The following is an 18,163-nucleotide window of genomic DNA, read 5'->3' as shown; positions in this document are numbered from 1 at the left end:
GGGGATGTGAGGAGGGGGCACATATGCAAACTTGTAAGATCTGGCCATTAAGTCAGTACCCTCTGACAGGGGTGAGAGAACAACATAGCATATGTCTTCACCTTGAATCATCAGAACCTTCCTCTAAAATTAGACCAGCGAATCGTGAATGTAAATCTGTCCTTCAATTGCTAAGCTCTGGTCTCCCACGCCCCCTTCTCTTCCCTAGCTACGCCCTGTCCTGTGAGATTGAAGCAGCTCCGGACACCAGTGCCACCTCGCCCAAGCCTCGGAAGAGCATGGTGAAGAGGCTCAGCCTGTGAGTGTCACTCAGGGGCCGGGGGCGCCTGGAGGGGACCAGGCAGAGTCAGGGAGAGGAAGCTTATTCAACGCAGTTCCCCTGAGCCAGGGCAGAAGTGAGGAACAATTCACTCACTTGTTAGGTAGCTTCTCTCTTTGTCATGAGAATGCATTCATTCCTCCCCACGGTGCCTTGAACCCTGTCACCTCTTGTCGAGAGCCATCTAGCAGCCCCCTTCCTAGCTTCCGGCCCGCCCCTGGCCCAGCAGTCCGTTCTCCACCAGAGTCTGGAGGTCTCGTAAAATGCACAGCAGGCTGTTTTATTTCCTTGCTGAAAATGCCCCAATGTTTTTATTTTCATAGCACCTGAACTCCTTATCCTGTACTAGGCCCTGCACCCTCTTCCCCAACCTCTGACCTCTGTCCCCTCATCTGACACCCCACCTCGTGCCCTGGCCTTCCAGCCGCCCTGCAGCCACAGCAGGCTCGTTCGGGGCCTTTGCAGTAGCTGCTCCTTTGGCCTGGCGTGCTCTTCCTCCCTGGTCAGTGTTGGCAAAATGTTTCCTCCCGAGGGAGCGCCCTCTCCGGCGCAGCCGCCTGCCCCATCACTGCCAGTCATTCTGGCTCCTGCCTCCAGTGGTTACAGTCCGCCAGCTGAAGGCAGGAACCTTGTCCTTTGTGTTCGTGGCGGTCTGCTCCGCTCAGCGCCAGGCAGAGTGGGGGCCTCCATAGCTCTCTTCATACGCCTGCCTCCTTTTGAGTAAAGTCCGGAGCCCCGGCAGTGGCCCCAGGCGCGGCCGCCTGTCCCGCATGAACCGTCTGTCCTCTTTCCTGCTCACTCTACTCCGCGTGCTCCAGCCGCCCAGGCCTCCCTTTCCCTTGAGGACACGCACCTGTGTCTCACCTTTTGTGTGATACACCTGCTTTGGCCAGGGACAAGTGAGAACAGTGACTGGGGCATTGGAGAGCTCTTTCATGGCAGAGTGACTTAGTGCGCAAATTTCTGGTCTGTCGCTGGTGAGACAAGGTTGGTAACGAGCACCTCAGAGGGCTGTTGTCAAGGCGGTCGGGGTCGCCACGCTCCAGAACAGCGCCTCGCTCTCAGTGGGTGCCTGCGGGCTCCCGTCACTTTTTATCAAACACTTCTCTGTTGCTACTTTTTGAATCTTTATTTTTGTGGCGGAGGGTGGGGGGGGGGGGGGGGTCAGGATTCTGAGTGCTTTTTTATGAGTGTTTGATTCCTCCCTGCGCTGTCTCTCCACCGACCTCAGTGAGTCGTACTAAGGCAGGGCTGGCACAGGAACTTGGATATTGCCATTTCCCCAGTGTCACACAGAGGCCCTTCCTGGGCAGGGACGGCGTGATCTCCTGCTCTCAGAGGCTGCCCAGGCTTCTTCCTCCCTGATACCTGTCAGCTGATACAGGGCTTTTGAGGATTAGGTTGGAGCACGTGATTTTATAGGAAGCATTTTTATGGTAATCCTGATGTCTCGCCCAACCCCTTTCTTGCCGAGAGGTCTCCTAGGTCCTAGGGCCTCCTGAGTGCGAGCTTCATGAGCGTTTGGATTCACCTCTATGGAATTTTCCGCAGTATCTTGCTCTCTTCTCATTGCTGCAATCACGGGGGGAGAACGAGCTCCCCTGTGAGGTAACACGAAGGCCTGACTGAGCCGGGTCAGCCGGTGAGGTCGGCGCCTGCCCAGGGAGTCGGGCTCCCCGAGCGGGGCATGGAGGAACGCAGGGCCGCTCGGGGGTCCTCTCTGCATCGCGAAGCCCGGGGGGCTTCTGGGCAGTCCGAGGTCAGCACAGGTCGGTCTTGTGCTACGCGCCACCAGCCTTGCCACTTGCTTTTCTTTCCCTGTGCTCAGGCAGTCGCCACTGCCCACTGTTTCTTTTATATAACTGCTTCTCTGGTGCCCTCTGCAACCCAAACGCCCATGTACACTGTGCTGGGTGCTCTCGCGCCTGTGTCCTGTCTCTGCGCCGCCTCTGGCCAGTGCGCCGCCTCTGCGAGGACGCTTGGGGAAGTCCTGGAGAGGTGGGCCCGCGGGGTAGGGAGCCCTGCACACGCGCGGTGGGCACTCCATGCACTTCTCTCGCGAGTGGAATCTTGTCAAGAGGCTCGAGGTGAATCCTTGGAATCTGTGGTTGAGTTTGAACACTTACCATGAATAAAAGAGGTCACAGGTCCCCATCTTGTTTCTTGTATTTGCGTGTTTGCATGTACTTTCAAAAGATTTTATGACCTTAGCATTTTTACAAATATGGAAAATGTACTTTTTTTGCTCTCCCTACATATAATGATCCTTTTACTCAAAGAGATTGGAAGGCATTTGGAGCCTTCAGGGGAAGGGGTGCCTTGTTTGAAGATCAGAGATGCCTAGTATTGAATTAGAATTAACCTTTACAAAGCAGAACGACCTCATTAAATTGCACAGCTGGAAAAACCTTTGGTCTTTGAACAATGTAATTCTAAGCTAGAGTCTCAGACAATGGGCCGAGGAAGGCACTGGAAGGTCTACCTTGTAATTCATGGAGGCATAAGATGGCAGCATTATTTTCTCTCCTGTGACTTGTGATTAAAGTTTAGCTCTTTCCTCTGCAGCCCCAGAAGTTCTTGGAGGTCCAAGAAAGGAAGTGGTGTGGAATATGGGGCAGGAGGGGTGGAGATGAGGCAGAAGAAAGGATGCTTCAGCTCTTGGAGTCTGCGCTTATAATTCCTAAAATATTTAATAAAAATCAAGACCATCCTCATTGCTTCTGTTATTTTGTACAGTCAGTGCTTGTTTGAGAATGTGCCATTTCTTCTTGCTTCTTACTCCTTCCCTCTTTTAACCACTTCTTTGCATGTGGTTTGTTCATGGTAAAGCCTGTCAGTCTTTGTTTGAGAAAGTATTTTACCCTCAGTCTTGGAATTAGATGGGTATAGAATTTGAGAATGACTGTTATTTTTACTTGGCACTTTGGAGATATTGTTCCATGTCTTCTGACTTATGTGGTTGCCTTTAAGATGTCTGATATCTGTTTGATTGCTGTTCCTTTGTATTATTCCCCCCACCCTGTTGTTTTTAAGAATTTATTTTGTCTTTTATATATTATTGTGCAGTTTAAATGAGGGTCAAGTGTCATTTATCCCATTCTAGATGTGGTTCCTGGATCTGAGGATCCATGTGGCTTGTTAGTTCTGGAACCTTCTTAGCCACCATCTCTTCAGATGTGGCCCCCCTTCCATTCTCTCAGCCCCTGCTGGAACTCTTCTCACACACATGTGGGCATTTCTTCCGCTGTTCTCTGTGTCTTTTAACCTACCTTATTTTCCATGTCTTCATATTTTGATGCTGATTTCTGAGAATTTTCTTCAGATCTATCATCTAGTACACACTTCTTCTCTTCAACACTTATTTAATCCTTGTGCTGAGTTTTTAATTTAAACCACTGCATTTTTTTTACTCTAGAAGTGAAATTTTTTTCAAATTACATTTGCTGGAGTATCTTGCTCTTAACTCCTGTTCAGTTTCTTTTATCTTTAATATTTTAAAAACACTTATTTTATAGGTTGACCCCTGGTAGACACTCAAATATTTGTTGGATGAATGAATAAATTATTAGTTTTTTCTTTGACAGCTCTTGTATCTGAAGTTCTTAGGAGTCTAAACCTGCTACATATTATACTTGTTGACTCTCTCTTTGGGTAGGATATTTTCTTGTATTTTATAATTTTGTATTGTAAACTCATTTTTATCAGGTAACTAATTCTCTGCAGCCTGGGTCAAAGGTATATTTCTCCAGAAAGGTGTTTTTTTGTTTTGTTTTGTTTTTTTTAATCTAGCTTCCTCAGCTGTATCACCAGCCTGGAGCCCCTAGGCCACTTGGGTAGCAAATCTGAGTGAGGTGCTCACTGAGATCGTACGTGATTTCTGGAGAGACATTTTTCTTCACCCACAGTCAGGTGAAGACAGAGAAGTGGCCCTGTTATCTTCCCCCGACAATAGGAAGATACTTCTGTAGCCCATCTTTTTACAGGGGTACAGCCCTTTGAGGGTCTTAGCTCGATATAAGGGGTCTCAGTTCCAACCCCCTATGTTATGTAGACAGCAGCCCCTCATCTTTGAGGCCTGTGTTTGTGTTAAAATCCATGTCCCTAGTTTGCCAAGATTGGCACTTCCCACTCCCCATCCAGAGCAGCTGCAGAATTACCTCACATACTTCTGGTTTTCAGTTTTCTTTTCCTTTCAGGCCTGCAGGGGCTTTCCTTACTATCTTGCCGAACTTTAAAAAGATTTTTGAATGTTTCTTATCTAGTTGTTGGTAGCGAAGAGATTGTGGTCATTTCAGTTCACCAGATGGCAGGCAACAGGACCTCCCTCCGTGGTTCAGCTCAGTGCCAGCCTTCTTCAGCCTCATGGAGTTCATTTTATGACGAGATTCTGATCCTGCCAAAGTGGCCCATAGACTGTTAAAAAAGTAGAGAACCCTTGACCTAGAAAGACTTCAGATTAATAGGGCCCTTTATTCAGCTAAGCAGTCTGTGTGTTCTTTGAGGCTGGAAATAATCTATTGAGACAAGATGTTTACTGTGATCTGTTAGAAACTTTGTAGCAAATGTTCCCCTAAACTAACAATGACAGGGCACACAAGATTGAGAAAACATCAAGGACGTAACACAAAAATGCAGGGACCCACTGAAGTAAGGCCTGCTTGAGTGTGGTTGGTAGGGTTAACAGTAGGGGTGTAATAATTTATAGATTTAATTTGAACATTCCACCTAAAATTTCATATGGTGTGCTACAGAACAACATGCTTATGATTTTGTAATAAAGGTTTTTGTACTAAAAATGGGGCGTTATGTGTGCTGGACCCCGTATTTGCTCAGTCATGGATTCCAGATCTGCACGAGCCTGAACGCCCGGCCTCGTGTTTCCTGCAGGCTGTTTCTGGGGTCGGACATCATCACCAGTAGCACCCCCACCAAGGAGCAGCCCAAGTCCACTGCCAGCGGGAGCTCTGGCGAGAGCATGGACTCCGTCAGCGTGTCGTCCTGCGAGTCGAACCACTCGGAGGCCGAGGAGGGATCCATCACGCCCATGGACACGCCCGAGGAGCCTCAGAAAAAGGTGCGCCGCCCCGCCCCCTCAGTCCAGTTCAGACCCGAGGATGCCTGCTGTCAGGTTTATCTCGCTACAGGATTTCGAAAGTCATGTTTTTCAGAGGCATCAAGAGCAAAGTTCTGTCTGGGGACCCGTTCCCTGTGGATTCAGGTCTAAAAGCAGTGAGCATGCTGGTCCGTTCCCCGAGCTTTTGCGGTGTTGCTCTGAACCCACATGCAGAGGCAGCTGAAGGATTGTAAGCTGCAACATGGGCTCCACTTCACTGAGGAAACGTGGGATTTTCTTCCACAGAGATGTGTCAGCTTCTTGATGTCATGCCCTGTCTCAGTCAAGCTTTTACCACAATCCTGTCATAACGCAAACCACTTCAAAACTCCGTGCTTAGAACGGCAGCCGCTCCTTCTCTGTCAGGCACTGAAGGCCGGTCCATTGGGGCTGGGCCGGCCGCGCCCTGCCCTGGGTTGCGGCCAGGGCTGCTCTAACTTCTGTACTTTCTGGAGCGACGGGCTCCCCGGGGCACGCTCTGAGCGCGCCAAGGTGGATGAACCGGAGGGCAGCCCCAGTCCCATCAGCGCGGAGTGAGCCTTCGCCTGGGTCGCGCATACCAACATTTTATTGGCCCAAGAAAATCATGTGACCAAGTCCCACGCAAATTAACGAGGCAGGGGACCATATTCTACTTGTAGTGGGAGAAGCTGTGGAGTCACAGGGCAAAGGGCATGGCTGCAGAGGCGGGCAAAGAGTTAGTCACAGTGACACAATCTTCCACATCCCCCAAAAAGGAAAGTGATGAGAGGCGATAAAAGAATTCCCATAGAGTTTCCATTTCCCACACTGCATAAAGAAATGAAAAGAAAGCAAAAGATCTGTCTTAATCTTCTGTGCACATCTGCTTCAGTGGTTAGTTGCTGAGCTAGGATCAAAGACGGCAACTATGACGTGACTAGAATTTACACCATGTGGGGAGGTTTTTGGCCACCAAACTTGCTGTGTAAGTGACTTCTGGCCCTTTGGTTATGCCAGGGCCAGAGGGGCAGAGTGTTGGAAACAGTCCCTTCATTTTGTTTACCTGCATTTTGCAAAGGGACCTGTGTGCTGTTTCACATCCTGTCACAAACAGCAGCAGCGGCAGCCTGGGAATCCTCAGGGGACCGCATCCCAGAGCAGCCAGTGCAGGGAGGCCACCCTGCTCAGGACCCTCAGGCCGAGATGAGTCAGGTGCTGTCCCAGCTGGATTTGTCCACTTTCTCTTTTGAAACCCAGGGGACATTTTCTTTATTTTAAGGAAGATCTCCTTAGACACCTGCAGCCATTTTCCAGGTGTTTTTCCTAAGCCAGGGGGCGTGATCATTTTCCGTGGCCTTGACATGAGGCATTGAATCTGTCAAAAGGTGAGGTCTCATTATTTGCCTTTGACAGGCCCTGCTGCTTCACTCCCCAGATCACGATTTCCGAACATTTATTCTCACGCTTGCTCCTCAGAGGAAATTCTCATTAAGAATTTGGGGGCTCCTCGGGCGGCCTGTTCAGAGCTGCTGTCGCCCAGTTTTATCTTCAAGGCTTTAACCTTAAATAATTATGTCATTAAAGTCATGGGAAATCTAGCAAAGGAAAATGGATTTGTATGAAGGAGAAAGAAGGTGATAAATCTGAACTAGTAATTGGGACACGGACCCTCTTGGCTGCTGTGCGGTGCACGTGCAAGCAACGCAACAGGCTGTTCGTTACCCGCCATCAGTCAGCCCGCCCTCGGGCTGAGCCACTAGTTGATTCACTTGGGAACGTAACGGAAAAAGTAACTAAACCATATTACAGTAGAGCCACAGTTATTAGACTCTGGCATTTCAGAGCTGAAACATCAGCTTGCTGGGCTTTAATGAAACTAATCATGAAGTAGAATTTAACATATAGTTATGCCATAGGAAGAAGTTCATGGGAAATACAGTGGAGTAGACTCCATTTTTCTTGGAAGCCAGGTAATCAGAAAACTAAATTTCTATGCTCTGTTTCCATGGAAAGGTAGACTGGTGTGAAGGCAATTAATGTTATTTATTTTTTAAATGACTTCCAGATTATTTGATAGGATTAAGTGGTATAGTTGACTTAACTCATTCTGAGAAATTATTGAAACACCTACTAATATTTAAAATGATTCAATTTAATGACTTCTTGGAACACCACCGAGTGAGTTTGGAGCATCCTGTTTCCTCGGTAATTGGTATTGCACATATGAAAAATATGTGCAATCAGAAATATGTTCATCAGAAAGCACATTTAGTATAGCACCCCATTCCTTAATTATCCTTGATATGGTAAACAACTTGAAAACGTGTCCTTTGGTTCTAGAAGCAAATGTGGAAAGTGGTAGAGCCGCCCACGGGCCGTGAGCCCTTGGGCAAGTCGCTATTCTCTGACTTTTCCTTCCCTTGTCTTTCCAATGCTCTGTGTTTTGCTCACTAGATGTATGAAAGCTCATCCCAAACCTCACAGTGATAAATACCCCCGAGGTAACGGGCCACTGTGTCCGTTCATTCACCACAATACCATCGGCTGCAGATTGGGCCTTCGCTACGCCTGCGCTCCGCGCACTGGCCGCGGGAGCCAGGGAGCTTGGGAGCACGGCCAGCTGGCGCTGCCCCAGTTCTCTCTCTGGCCTCAGGAAAGGGAACCCAGCTGTGGAAAGGGAACCGGCCCCTAGTCCCCTGGGGCCTTTTCAGAACTGACATTTCCCGCAGAGCTGTATATGGTGGTCCCACCTTAGAGTGTTGTAAAAGTATCAACATTTCTCTCCTGCTACAAAGTCTGATTGGGAGGTGGAGTCAGGCTAGAAATGCTGTTGGTGGGAGGTCAGGCATCATTCCCGCTCAGGGCAAGTGGGACTGGATAAACCGTCAGTAAGGCTTTCTTTCCTCCTGCTCTGGAAGTTTCCAGCTTCCTTTGGAGCCCATGTTGCATCTAGTTTCTGGTGTTTGCTGCCATCTGCTGGTTCACTTCCCTCAGAGCAGCTAATAACTGAGGAATGAGAGGACCCCCCTGCCTCACGCAGATGTAGGGTGATCAGGTCAAGCGCTGAGTCCCTGATAGGCATCTGCCATGGGGGTGCCTACCCCAGAGACAAGATGCATGTGCACTGTGGGCTGCATGGAGGGAATCACTGAAATGCGTTAGTCTCAGCAACTCTGTTTTGCAAATGGTGACCTGCGCTGTTGGCCAAGATTCTAACAGTTCTGTTTTCTTCTGGGGTATGCTTGTTCCTCCAGCTCTCCGAGTCGTCCTCATCGTGTTCCTCCATCCACTCCATGGACACAAACTCCTCAGGGATGTCGTCCTTAATCAACCCCCTCTCCTCCCCTCCGCCCGGCAACAACAACCCTAAAATCCACAAGCGCTCCGTCTCTGTGACTTCCATTACCTCGGCAGTGCCGCCTCCCGTTTACAACCAGCAGCTCGAAGACACCTGCATAATCCGCATCAGCGTGGAGGACAACAACGGCAACATGTACAAGAGCATCATGGTGAGGCACTCAGACCGACGCCCTGAAACGCGTGCCCTGTGGCATATGCGTACACACTCACACCAAATGAGTATGTGCCAACTGATAAGTCCCCAGATCTGCCCGGGCACGCACCAATAATACACGCAGATACATGCCTGCTCACCATCAGTGCATGCAGAGGATACAATTTACATCTTAATATTTGCCAAAGTTTATTCCTCCAGGTCAGGGTCACCCTTTCCAAAACTGTCCTCTTGGAGGACCGTGTGATGGATTCCAGGGGAGGCGCCCCTGCTGCGCCCCCTCTCGGGAGCCTCTCTGTGGAATTCCCTGTCTGGGTTTGTAAATGATTGCCACGCAGTCTTAGCAATGCCCTCCAGTGGTGAATTATTTTATTTTTATTTTTTAGTCATTTGGAATCCAGCTCAGTAAAGTGGATGATCAGGTTGGAAATACAGTTTGAGTCTACAACAAACTACTGTATTTTGCTGTGTATAATGCGCAGTTTTTTGCCCAAGTTTTTGAGGGAAAGCTAAGGGTATGTATTATACATGGGTGATACTAATTCTGTATCCATATAAATATTTTTAATTCTTTTATTTATGCTAAGGCGTTAAAAGTATAACTCTAGAAAGCAATAATGATATCTGTATGCATTAACACCCTAGAACACAATCATTGGTTTTACTTCTAAATAAGCACAAAATTGAATTAAAAATTAAAATGAAAGATTTTTTTTCTTGAAAGTTTGGGCCAAAAACGTGGGTGTGCCCTATACGTGGGAGCACGTTATACACAGTAAAATACAGTGTGTTCACAAACAAATGAGACTGAACCTTTTGAGCTTTTTGTAAAAACCGTGTGTTTTTGAGCACAGTGCTGGAAGTTTTGGCTAACGGCAGCCTTTTGGAGTGGAGAGCCTCTCCTGGTGTGTGCATGTGTGTAAGGTCTGCTGTGCTTATCACAAGAACAGGCTCTTCAGCTTATAGGACATACTGCATATTGAAAAGCAGATTCCTCTTCACAGTAAAATCCCACAGTAAGTCCGAGATCTCATCTCTACCACTCGTCTGCTTTGAGGGCACTTTGAGTGCTTATGAGCTCAGCTTGGAATAAGATGCAGGGATGCGGAGGCAGCTATCGTCTAACGCTATGAAGAAAAGCTTTACTAAAGCATGCGTCAAGTCAACAAAGTATTTCTTCAACTCAGTTGTGTACTAGTCATTGGACGAGGATTTGGGGATAGGGAGGGGAGTGAGACATTTCTGTCTTTGAAGAACTTATCAAAAGGGAGATTAAAAGCATTTTTCAGCATATTCTAAATACTCTAGTGGAGATCAGACCAGACCGTAAAGGGCCTGAGGCGCACAGGAGGGAGTTCGTGTCTGGCCCACCGGCACGATGGTCTTATCGGAGGTTTTTAAGTCACGATCGGATCCAGTCATTAGAAAAGTACTGGCAATTGCGGGGTCTCGCGGCTGGAGTACAGGGGCGAGGCTGGAGGGAAGCAGTTAGGAAGCCACCGTCACTTTCCCCATAAGAGACGATGAAGGTTTGTATAATGGCCATGTGATTGGAGACAGTATGGATTTAAAAAAGATTTTTATCCAGTATAATTATAGAATCCATTCGTTCAGTTATCAACAATTTGGTCACTGTCGTGGGGGATGGGGCAAAGGGAGAGCTCAAGGCTGTCCAGGCAGCCTGGGGACTGCTGGTCCTGTCACGTGAGATAGGACCTGCTGGAAGAGGAGGTTTGGGGGGCATTGAAATTGGAGGTACCAGTAGGATACCCACATGGCATTGTCTAGTAGATAGTCAGAAGTATGGGTTGGCACTAGAGTTGAATACTGGGCGCCATCCAGCCCTATTGGGTGGATACTTATGGGGGGAGCGAGTGTAGGCTGAGACAGAACTCGGTGGTAGTGGGGGAGGGGCTGATCAAGGAGGCCGAGGCCATCACGTTGTCACTGTATTTTCAGCGTGGTTTATTCACATGGGTCCTTTTACACATGCCTGTCAGTGGAGTCAGTGTCACCTATGTGACTCTAGGGCGTCTCTGAACCAAAAGGGACTAAGCACTGACATGTGCAACAATCAACGTGGGTGAAACTCTTAAAATATCACATTAAACCAAAAAAACGAGACAGAAGATTACATCCTGTAGGAGTCTATTCATTCAAAAACAGGCTGAACCAACTTGTGGTGTTAGAAAACGAACCTCAGGGAAGGGGCGCAGGGAATTGTTTCATTTCCTGTTTCGGATGCGTGAAGGTGACACCCAAGCATTGCTTAGTGCAGCGCCACTCAGTGGGGCAGCCACTAAGCCACATGTGGTGACTAAGTATTTGAAATGGGAATAGTCCAAATCGACTATTTGACTATTTGGAGATGTGCTGTAAGTGTGAAATACACACCAGATTTTGAAGGCTTAGTACAAAAAAAGAATGTGCAGTATCTCATCAGTAATTTTTATATCGATTATATGCTGAAATAATACTTTGGATATATTGGATTAAATAATACATTATTAAAATTTAATCTTTTATAACACTTTTGTAATGTGGCTACTAGATATTTAAAATTACAAATGAGGCTCACATTTTGTGTATCTGCTGGACGGTGCTCGTTCAGTATATCAACATACAGCTGGGTGATTGAGCTGTTAATACTAACTGTGAGCCTCAGCTTCCCCTGTAGCTTTTAGGGTACAAGGTATTAAGCACTTGAGGAAAGCTGTTGGCTGTCCCATCCTCGTTCGGACACACCTGGGGAAGGGGAAGGCAAAGAAGACAAGGGTAGCCAGGCTTTCTCCTTGACTAGGTGTCAAGTTGACAACTGGCCATTAACCATCTTAGCCCCACATGCCACCCCCTCCGGGTGGCGTCCTTTCTCCTTTGGCTTCATGCTCCTTGTTCACTTGGATTCAGCTGCCGGAGTCTTTCCTATAGACCATCAAACAACATATTTTCCTCCTTTAAAATGTTGCATCCCCTTACTTCTCCCTTGTAAATGGATATGCCAGATGTTTTAGTTATGGACAGATGTGCAAGGTCTTTTTATGCCCACAGGGACCCGTTGTAATGCATTGTGTTTATTGAATCACAAACACCAGCTGCTGCCCCCAACTGGAGGGAGACAGCTGGGCCCCCCCCCACCCCATCCCCTGTCCCCAGGCTCCCACTGACACTGTTTTCTGGAGGTCTTCGGGCTTCTTTGTTTTGGGGTTGTTTTTTTTTTGTGGCTGTGTCTCTTTTTACTGCCTGGTGAGAACAGCCTTTATTTTAAAGTAAGAATAATTTGTGTTTTCATTTTCCTTCTTTCATACTTAAAGAAATCGCCCAAGGGATGGTACATAAGTCAGCCCCCTGTTCCTGAGCACCTGCAACTAGGTGGCTGATGGGCAGGGATCAAGGAGGGCGAAGTCAGGATTGGTGGTGAGGGGAAACATACTTTTAAAAAATGTTAGATTTATTATTTTTAAACATTTAGAAGCTGATTTTTATTGAGGCATAATTTACAAACAACTACACACATGGACCTTGTGTTCCAGTCTTTGGGCTTTAATAACTTTACCCCTACCTCTACTTGTCTGTCTGTGTGTGTGTCTATTTTTATATATACGACCATCACTCCAAATCTAGATAAAGAACCTTCTTTTGTCCTTCTAAAAATTCCTTTGTGCTCCTTCCCATCAATCCAATCCCCTCTTAACCTGGTTAAGGTTAATTAAGGTTAGTTTCCTCATGCCACAGGTTAGTTTGGCCTGTTTTTAAAAGAACTGTCTCCTGCAGCAATCTTTTGTGCCTGGCTGCTTTGTCTCAGCATGATGTTTTAGAGATCTCTTCCCAATATTGCGTGTATCAGTGCTTAAAGTCCTTTAATCTGCTGATTAGTGTTCTGTTGGGAACATACTATAACTCCTTTACCCATTCCCTTTTCTCCTGTTGATGGAGATGCAGGTTGATTCCAGTTTTTAGCTATTAGGAATAAATCTGCTGGGAGCATTTGTGTACAAGTCCTCTTGTGGATGTATGTTTTCACTTCTCTTGGTAATACCTAGGTGAAGGATTGCCGGGTCATAGTGTCACTTGTGTTTTTTGAAATGGTTGGCGTGCAGAACTGGCCACTTCTGACCCCAGGTTGTAACCAGTGCCATAGCAGCAGTTCAACAGGCAAGGATAATTTTGGTCCCACCCTGAAAATACTCTACATTTTTCACAGTACCCTCATGTGTTTTCTTTCATTGGAACCTCAGCCGGTGAGAGAGAGATGCAAGGTGTGCCTTCTCAATATTTAAATGGGGAAGGCACAGTGACTCTGAGACAGTAGGTGACTGACAGTAGATGACCCATCATCCTTTGACGACGGAGGCCCCCTCTCCTGGGAGGCACGAGACAGCAAGAATAGGAGGGTCAGGAGAACTCTTTGGGGAAAGATGACGCTAAATGCCTTGCCCACCACTTCCTTGCCTTTGCAGCTGACGAGCCAGGACAAAACCCCCGCGGTGATCCAGAGGGCCATGCTGAAGCACAACCTGGACTCGGACCCGGCCGAGGAGTACGAGCTGGTGCAGGTCATCTCGGAGGACAAAGGTGGGCGCGCGAGCCTTCTCGCCTCCTCCCAGCAGGTCGCCCTGGCTCTAGAAGACAGAAAATGGATGCAGCACCTTTTTTTTTTCTTTTAATGGAACCAAGCGGGGTTTTTGATTTGCAAAGGTGGAGCTGTGTGGATAGTCGCGCCATCGCCTTCCCTGTAGAATTAAGTGTCTCGGGCTGCTTCCCGATCCAATAACCCTTCTTACGCCTACAGTTTTGCTGAGAATTCCTGCTGCCCATTCTTTGTAAACATCTCATCCCCTGTCAGGTCTCTCCCTGAGTCAGGAGTGGGGTGCCTGGGGGTTCTGTTGGGTCTTGGCAGGTGGCCACGCACCTCCTTTACCCAGTGACATGTGACTGAGCTGAGTGTGGACCTGAACTGTAGCAGTTGCTGTAATCATTTCTCGTTGTTTCAGTTCATTATTTCCGAGAGGCTTATAAGTTTGTCTTTCATTTTATCTTTATTCGTAATTAACTTCAAATAACAAAGTCTTCTAACATGGGAACCTGACGGGACTTTAGATCACACTTCATAGACAAAGAACTGGTGACCTGTGAAGTGCCTCTGTCCGCCTAGAACCTGTTCCTCAAAGAAATTCCTTTTATGGAAACTCTGGGCAAAGAGTCACCCTGAGGAACCTACTTGCTAATCTGAATCGGGGTTGTGTTTGCTGAGAGGAGGAGACAAGGTGGTAGACAACTCTCTCTATACCTTGTCACATCATAGTGACTCAGTCAGAATGAGTCTCATTTCCAAGGACAGAAGGACCCAGAGGAGAGTAGCCACACTTGGTAGTACCCTTCCCCAGGGATGAAAGATGGTGGCCTCGGAGAAAATCCTCTGTCACCTACCCCTTGGAAATGTTCTCTTTCATTCAGCTGAGCGCTGGCTTGCCGGCACACCTCCCTCAGTTATAAGGTATATTTTGGTGTAGTTTCAATTTAAATCATAAGCCTGAAACGAGAGCTCTTGAGTTTTACCACGTGGCTGACAAAAAGCACTCAGGTGACGCTGGTGGGTCTGAGGTCCAGGAGCCCCGAGGTGCGGCCCGGCCGGCGATGTTTACCACAGCGAGGCCCCGGGTGGGCCTCGGTGCTTAGTTAAACGGGACTGTGTGGGTGAGAGACTGGAGACTCTTTAAGGGAGTTATTCTTTATGAGTCACGTAGAAGGTGATTGCATTAATCTTGCAGTTGAATCTCAGCGTTTGAAGTTAACACAGGTGGATTTCACCCGGTTCGGCAATCAGGTGCCCCCACGGGTGGCCTCCCATCTCCTCCGCTGCAGAGCCGGGCTTGCACGTTTTACCTCCCATAGTCCCCCTTTGGGTTTTCAGATACCCACTACCCTGAGTGCTCAGTAGCATTTACCTTATTTTAAAAGTTAGAGTGAGTGAAAATAACTGCTTGATAATTTATATCACACTTGGAATACTCCTTGTTCAGAAATTGTAGCTATCTACTTGGAAATCATTGAAGGAGACAATTGCTCAAATGTTAACAGATATATACTGTCTTAATGGAATGCTGTTTAATATCAAAATGCAGGCTCTTGATGAAGCAGGGCCTCAGAAGGTATACAATACTGGTTGGATTAGGGATTACCTCCAAAAGTGTTCTGATATTCCAAGTAAAGAGTTCTGGAAAACACTGTAGATTTTCTACTTTCCCCTCTTGTCCATGGATCCTCTTAGTCCCTGAGAAAAGCCGCATTTGGGAGTAGAAAATAGACTATGGAGGAAGGAGGCCTAGGGTCTAGTCCCATTCTGTCATGACTAGATGTGACCTTGGGAATGTCATTTAAATTCACTTGGGCTTTGTCTCCTACAGAACTCTCTTCCAGTTAAAACATTCTGCATGTTCATGAGTTTTATTTCTGAGATCATATTTGCACTTAGTGTTTTGTTTTATTTTTTTTTAATGGGGATTAAGAATTGGAGGAACCTGGTATTTTTTGTTTCTGTTTTTGTTTTTAGTGTGGGGGGGGTGGGGACAGTTGGTCACTGTCTGGTTCACGTCACATTCCAGGGACGGGGCAGGGGGCCACAGCCGTAGCCGTGTTTCTGGGCCGACTCGCCCCCTGCCCCTGGCAGTGCTGGGCTGACCTGCACAGGCTGACTGCCTCTCTTCACTTGTCTTTTCTAGAGCTCGTCATCCCAGACTCGGCAAACGTCTTTTATGCCATGAACAGCCAAGTGAACTTTGACTTCATTTTACGCAAAAAGAACTCCACGGAAGACCAAGTGAAACTGCGCAGCCGCACCAGCCTGACCTTGCCCAGGACAGCTAAGCGGGGCTGCTGGAGCAACAGGCACAGCAAAATCACCCTCTGAAGGGCGCACCATGGCCCCTTGCTTGCCCGCAGTGGCAGCGTGGGGCCGAGGACAGGCCGCGGGGACCGCAGCTACCGTCCAGTGTTAGAGGGTCATCAGTGACGTCAGCAGATATTTATTGAGCACCTGTGGTGTGCAAGGCGTTGTGGGGAAATCAGAGGTGAATTTGACATGAAAAAGAAGAACGATTCACTGATTCTCTTTGACCTGAGGCTGAAATGCAAAATTATCCACATTTATAAGTATATTACACATATTTGGTATGTATGTGTATATATAAAAATATAGGAGGGATTTGGATATTCTGGACTATTGAAAAAACAAATTTGCACAATGGCCTGGGAAGCTGAGGTCACTTTCTACAGGGAAATAGAAGGAGTTGAGAACCTGGTTTCCTACCTGCCAAGTAAGTGGATCCAGTCCTGGGAATACAGAGTGTCCTTTGTGCCAGTATTATGCGAAGCCCAAACTGTGTTTATAAAGGGAGAGGACGAATTTCTCAGTCAAGTGCCGCCAGGAGGGAACAACTGCAGAGGCGGGAAGTGCCACGGGCTCCATGAAAGGCCGCCGTGGAAAGGGCTTGGATGAGCCCGTGGCTTCCGGCCTCCGCAGCACCCCAGCCTCCTGCTGCCGCAGGGAGGTGGGGAGGGGCCTCAGGGGCCCAGCCAGCCCACCTGCCCAGCCGTCCGACACTTCCTGGAATCAACACGAGCCCGCCTTGATTTGTGGCAGCCGCACTGTGTTTCCGTTTCCCCTCAACGAGCCTATCACAATCATAATTGCGCAAATAGCCATGTTCTTGGGTCATATAGCCTTTTCCGATTGCCTTTTTGCATGTAAAACTCCGAGTCTGGAGTCTTGTGCCATCTGGATCGTAGCACCTCTATATTATGTGCAATTTGTTCCTCAGGTGTAGAAAGTCCTACTGCAATTGACTCTTATTTGATCATTTTGAGCCTGTGAAAGATTTCGAAGCAGCGACTGCTCTGTTAACAGCCCCTCGGGAGACGTTCCCTGGCAACAGCAGCGCCCTCTTTTACGTATTGACTTTTGTAGCATTACTGTGCCTCGTCGCGGGGGAGGGATGGGGCTGCATGCAGGTCAGCTCTGGCATTTCCAGAGAGGTCCATCCTTCCAGAGGGATTCAGTGACACTTTTATTTTCAGGTCCTCGCACTTGCTATCACAGTGTCACTCTCGAGTGACTTTTTTCCCCTCTAGTAACACCCTCGCCCTCTCTCTTCCAAATCTGAGCTGTGCTGGGGTTTGAACCAAAAAGCCATATGTGGGATGTTGACGTGTGTGAGAAGCACTTTTCAAATGTTGTCCTTTTTAAGAAAAAAAATTCTCAAAATATCAGTTTTTATTCCCAAAATAAAGAGAACAAAACCACATATGAAGTGTAGCTTGTGACACGGAGCTTCCCCCCGCCCCCCAATCCTGTAAGACAGCTCTCAAAGGTTATGTGAGGTTTATGCTATGTAAATAGCTCCGTGAAGTCTGCGAGGGAGACCGGGGAGCGCGGAGAGGTCGTGGCAGCGGACCAAAGAGCCAGCCGGGAAGCCTTCGCGTTTCCTTTCGCTCTTCCTGCGAGATCCGCCTTGGCATCGCCAGGACCGACGAGATGCAGCTGGTCGAAAAGCACTTTCTTCTGTTGTGAGGCCCGTCCCATTCGTGCTTCTGTGCCTGGAGGAGAGGTGGCCGGGTGCTCAACGTCATGGACACCGAAGTAAATGTGGCCTCAGCCCGAATTTCGTGGTTTGGAGGTCAGAAAGGAAGTAGGGAACCGTCGGCCTCGTTCAGAGCATAGCTACGCAGGCCTGCCCGTGCCCCTGTGCTTGCCCCGTGTATTTATACTGTACATGTAGAGTCTAGATTTATATACTGCAATGTAAAAATATATATATATTTTCCTTTTTTAAAGACAATGGAAATTCCAAGTAGAGACAACATAGCCTCATTTATTTAATGCCACTTTAAATGTCTTCATTGTGTTCCTGGTGGAGAGCCGGGTGCTTTCAGCTGCTTGCATGCTTGTCTTTCTGCGTCTCCATCACCTGTTTACCTTTGGGTTAAACTAATAAACCGGTTGGGACTTGGTTGGCACATGCGGCCAGCCCCAAAGGGACTGTATCTGGACTATTAATCAGGTGGGGTCTGGGTTCCCGACGTGTCGCTAAGCCCTTCAGATGCCCGCGCTGGCCCGGCTGGCGGGAGCGGAGGGCAAATCAGTGGCAGAGTCGGGGGAGGGACCCTCCACCGGCACGTGGCACGAGTCAGACTTGGAGGAATGACATCCATAGGACACTGCAGGCGAGGCGATGCCTTGCTGCCAGGGGTTGTGTGGGGG

General features: G+C 48.0%; 1 protein-coding gene across 3 annotated transcripts in view; it reads left to right on the top strand.

Annotated features, from left to right (window-relative positions):
• RGL1 (ral guanine nucleotide dissociation stimulator like 1) overlaps positions 1–17,894 on the top strand; it is a 212,048-nt gene extending 194,154 nt beyond the window's left edge. For all 3 annotated transcript variants that reach the window (XM_054587672.1, XM_054587670.1, XM_054587671.1), the window contains 5 exons: positions 209–298; positions 5,207–5,393; positions 8,648–8,902; positions 13,365–13,479; positions 15,627–17,894. In XM_054587672.1, the coding sequence (XP_054443647.1) occupies positions 209–298; positions 5,207–5,393; positions 8,648–8,902; positions 13,365–13,479; positions 15,627–15,814 (835 nt within the window). In that variant the 3' untranslated portion in view covers positions 15,815–17,894. The remainder of the gene's footprint in view (positions 1–208; positions 299–5,206; positions 5,394–8,647; positions 8,903–13,364; positions 13,480–15,626) is intronic.
• Positions 17,895–18,163: the final 269 nt, after the last annotated feature.

The sequence above is a fragment of the Pteronotus mesoamericanus genome, unplaced genomic scaffold, assembly GCF_021234165.1.
Source record: "Pteronotus mesoamericanus isolate MK-2021 breed Mesoamerican mustached bat unplaced genomic scaffold, CSHL_Meso_final scaffold_1186, whole genome shotgun sequence".
In the NCBI taxonomy this organism is placed as follows: Eukaryota; Metazoa; Chordata; class Mammalia; order Chiroptera; family Mormoopidae; genus Pteronotus; species Pteronotus mesoamericanus.
This window is presented reverse-complemented; position numbering and strand designations above follow the sequence as displayed.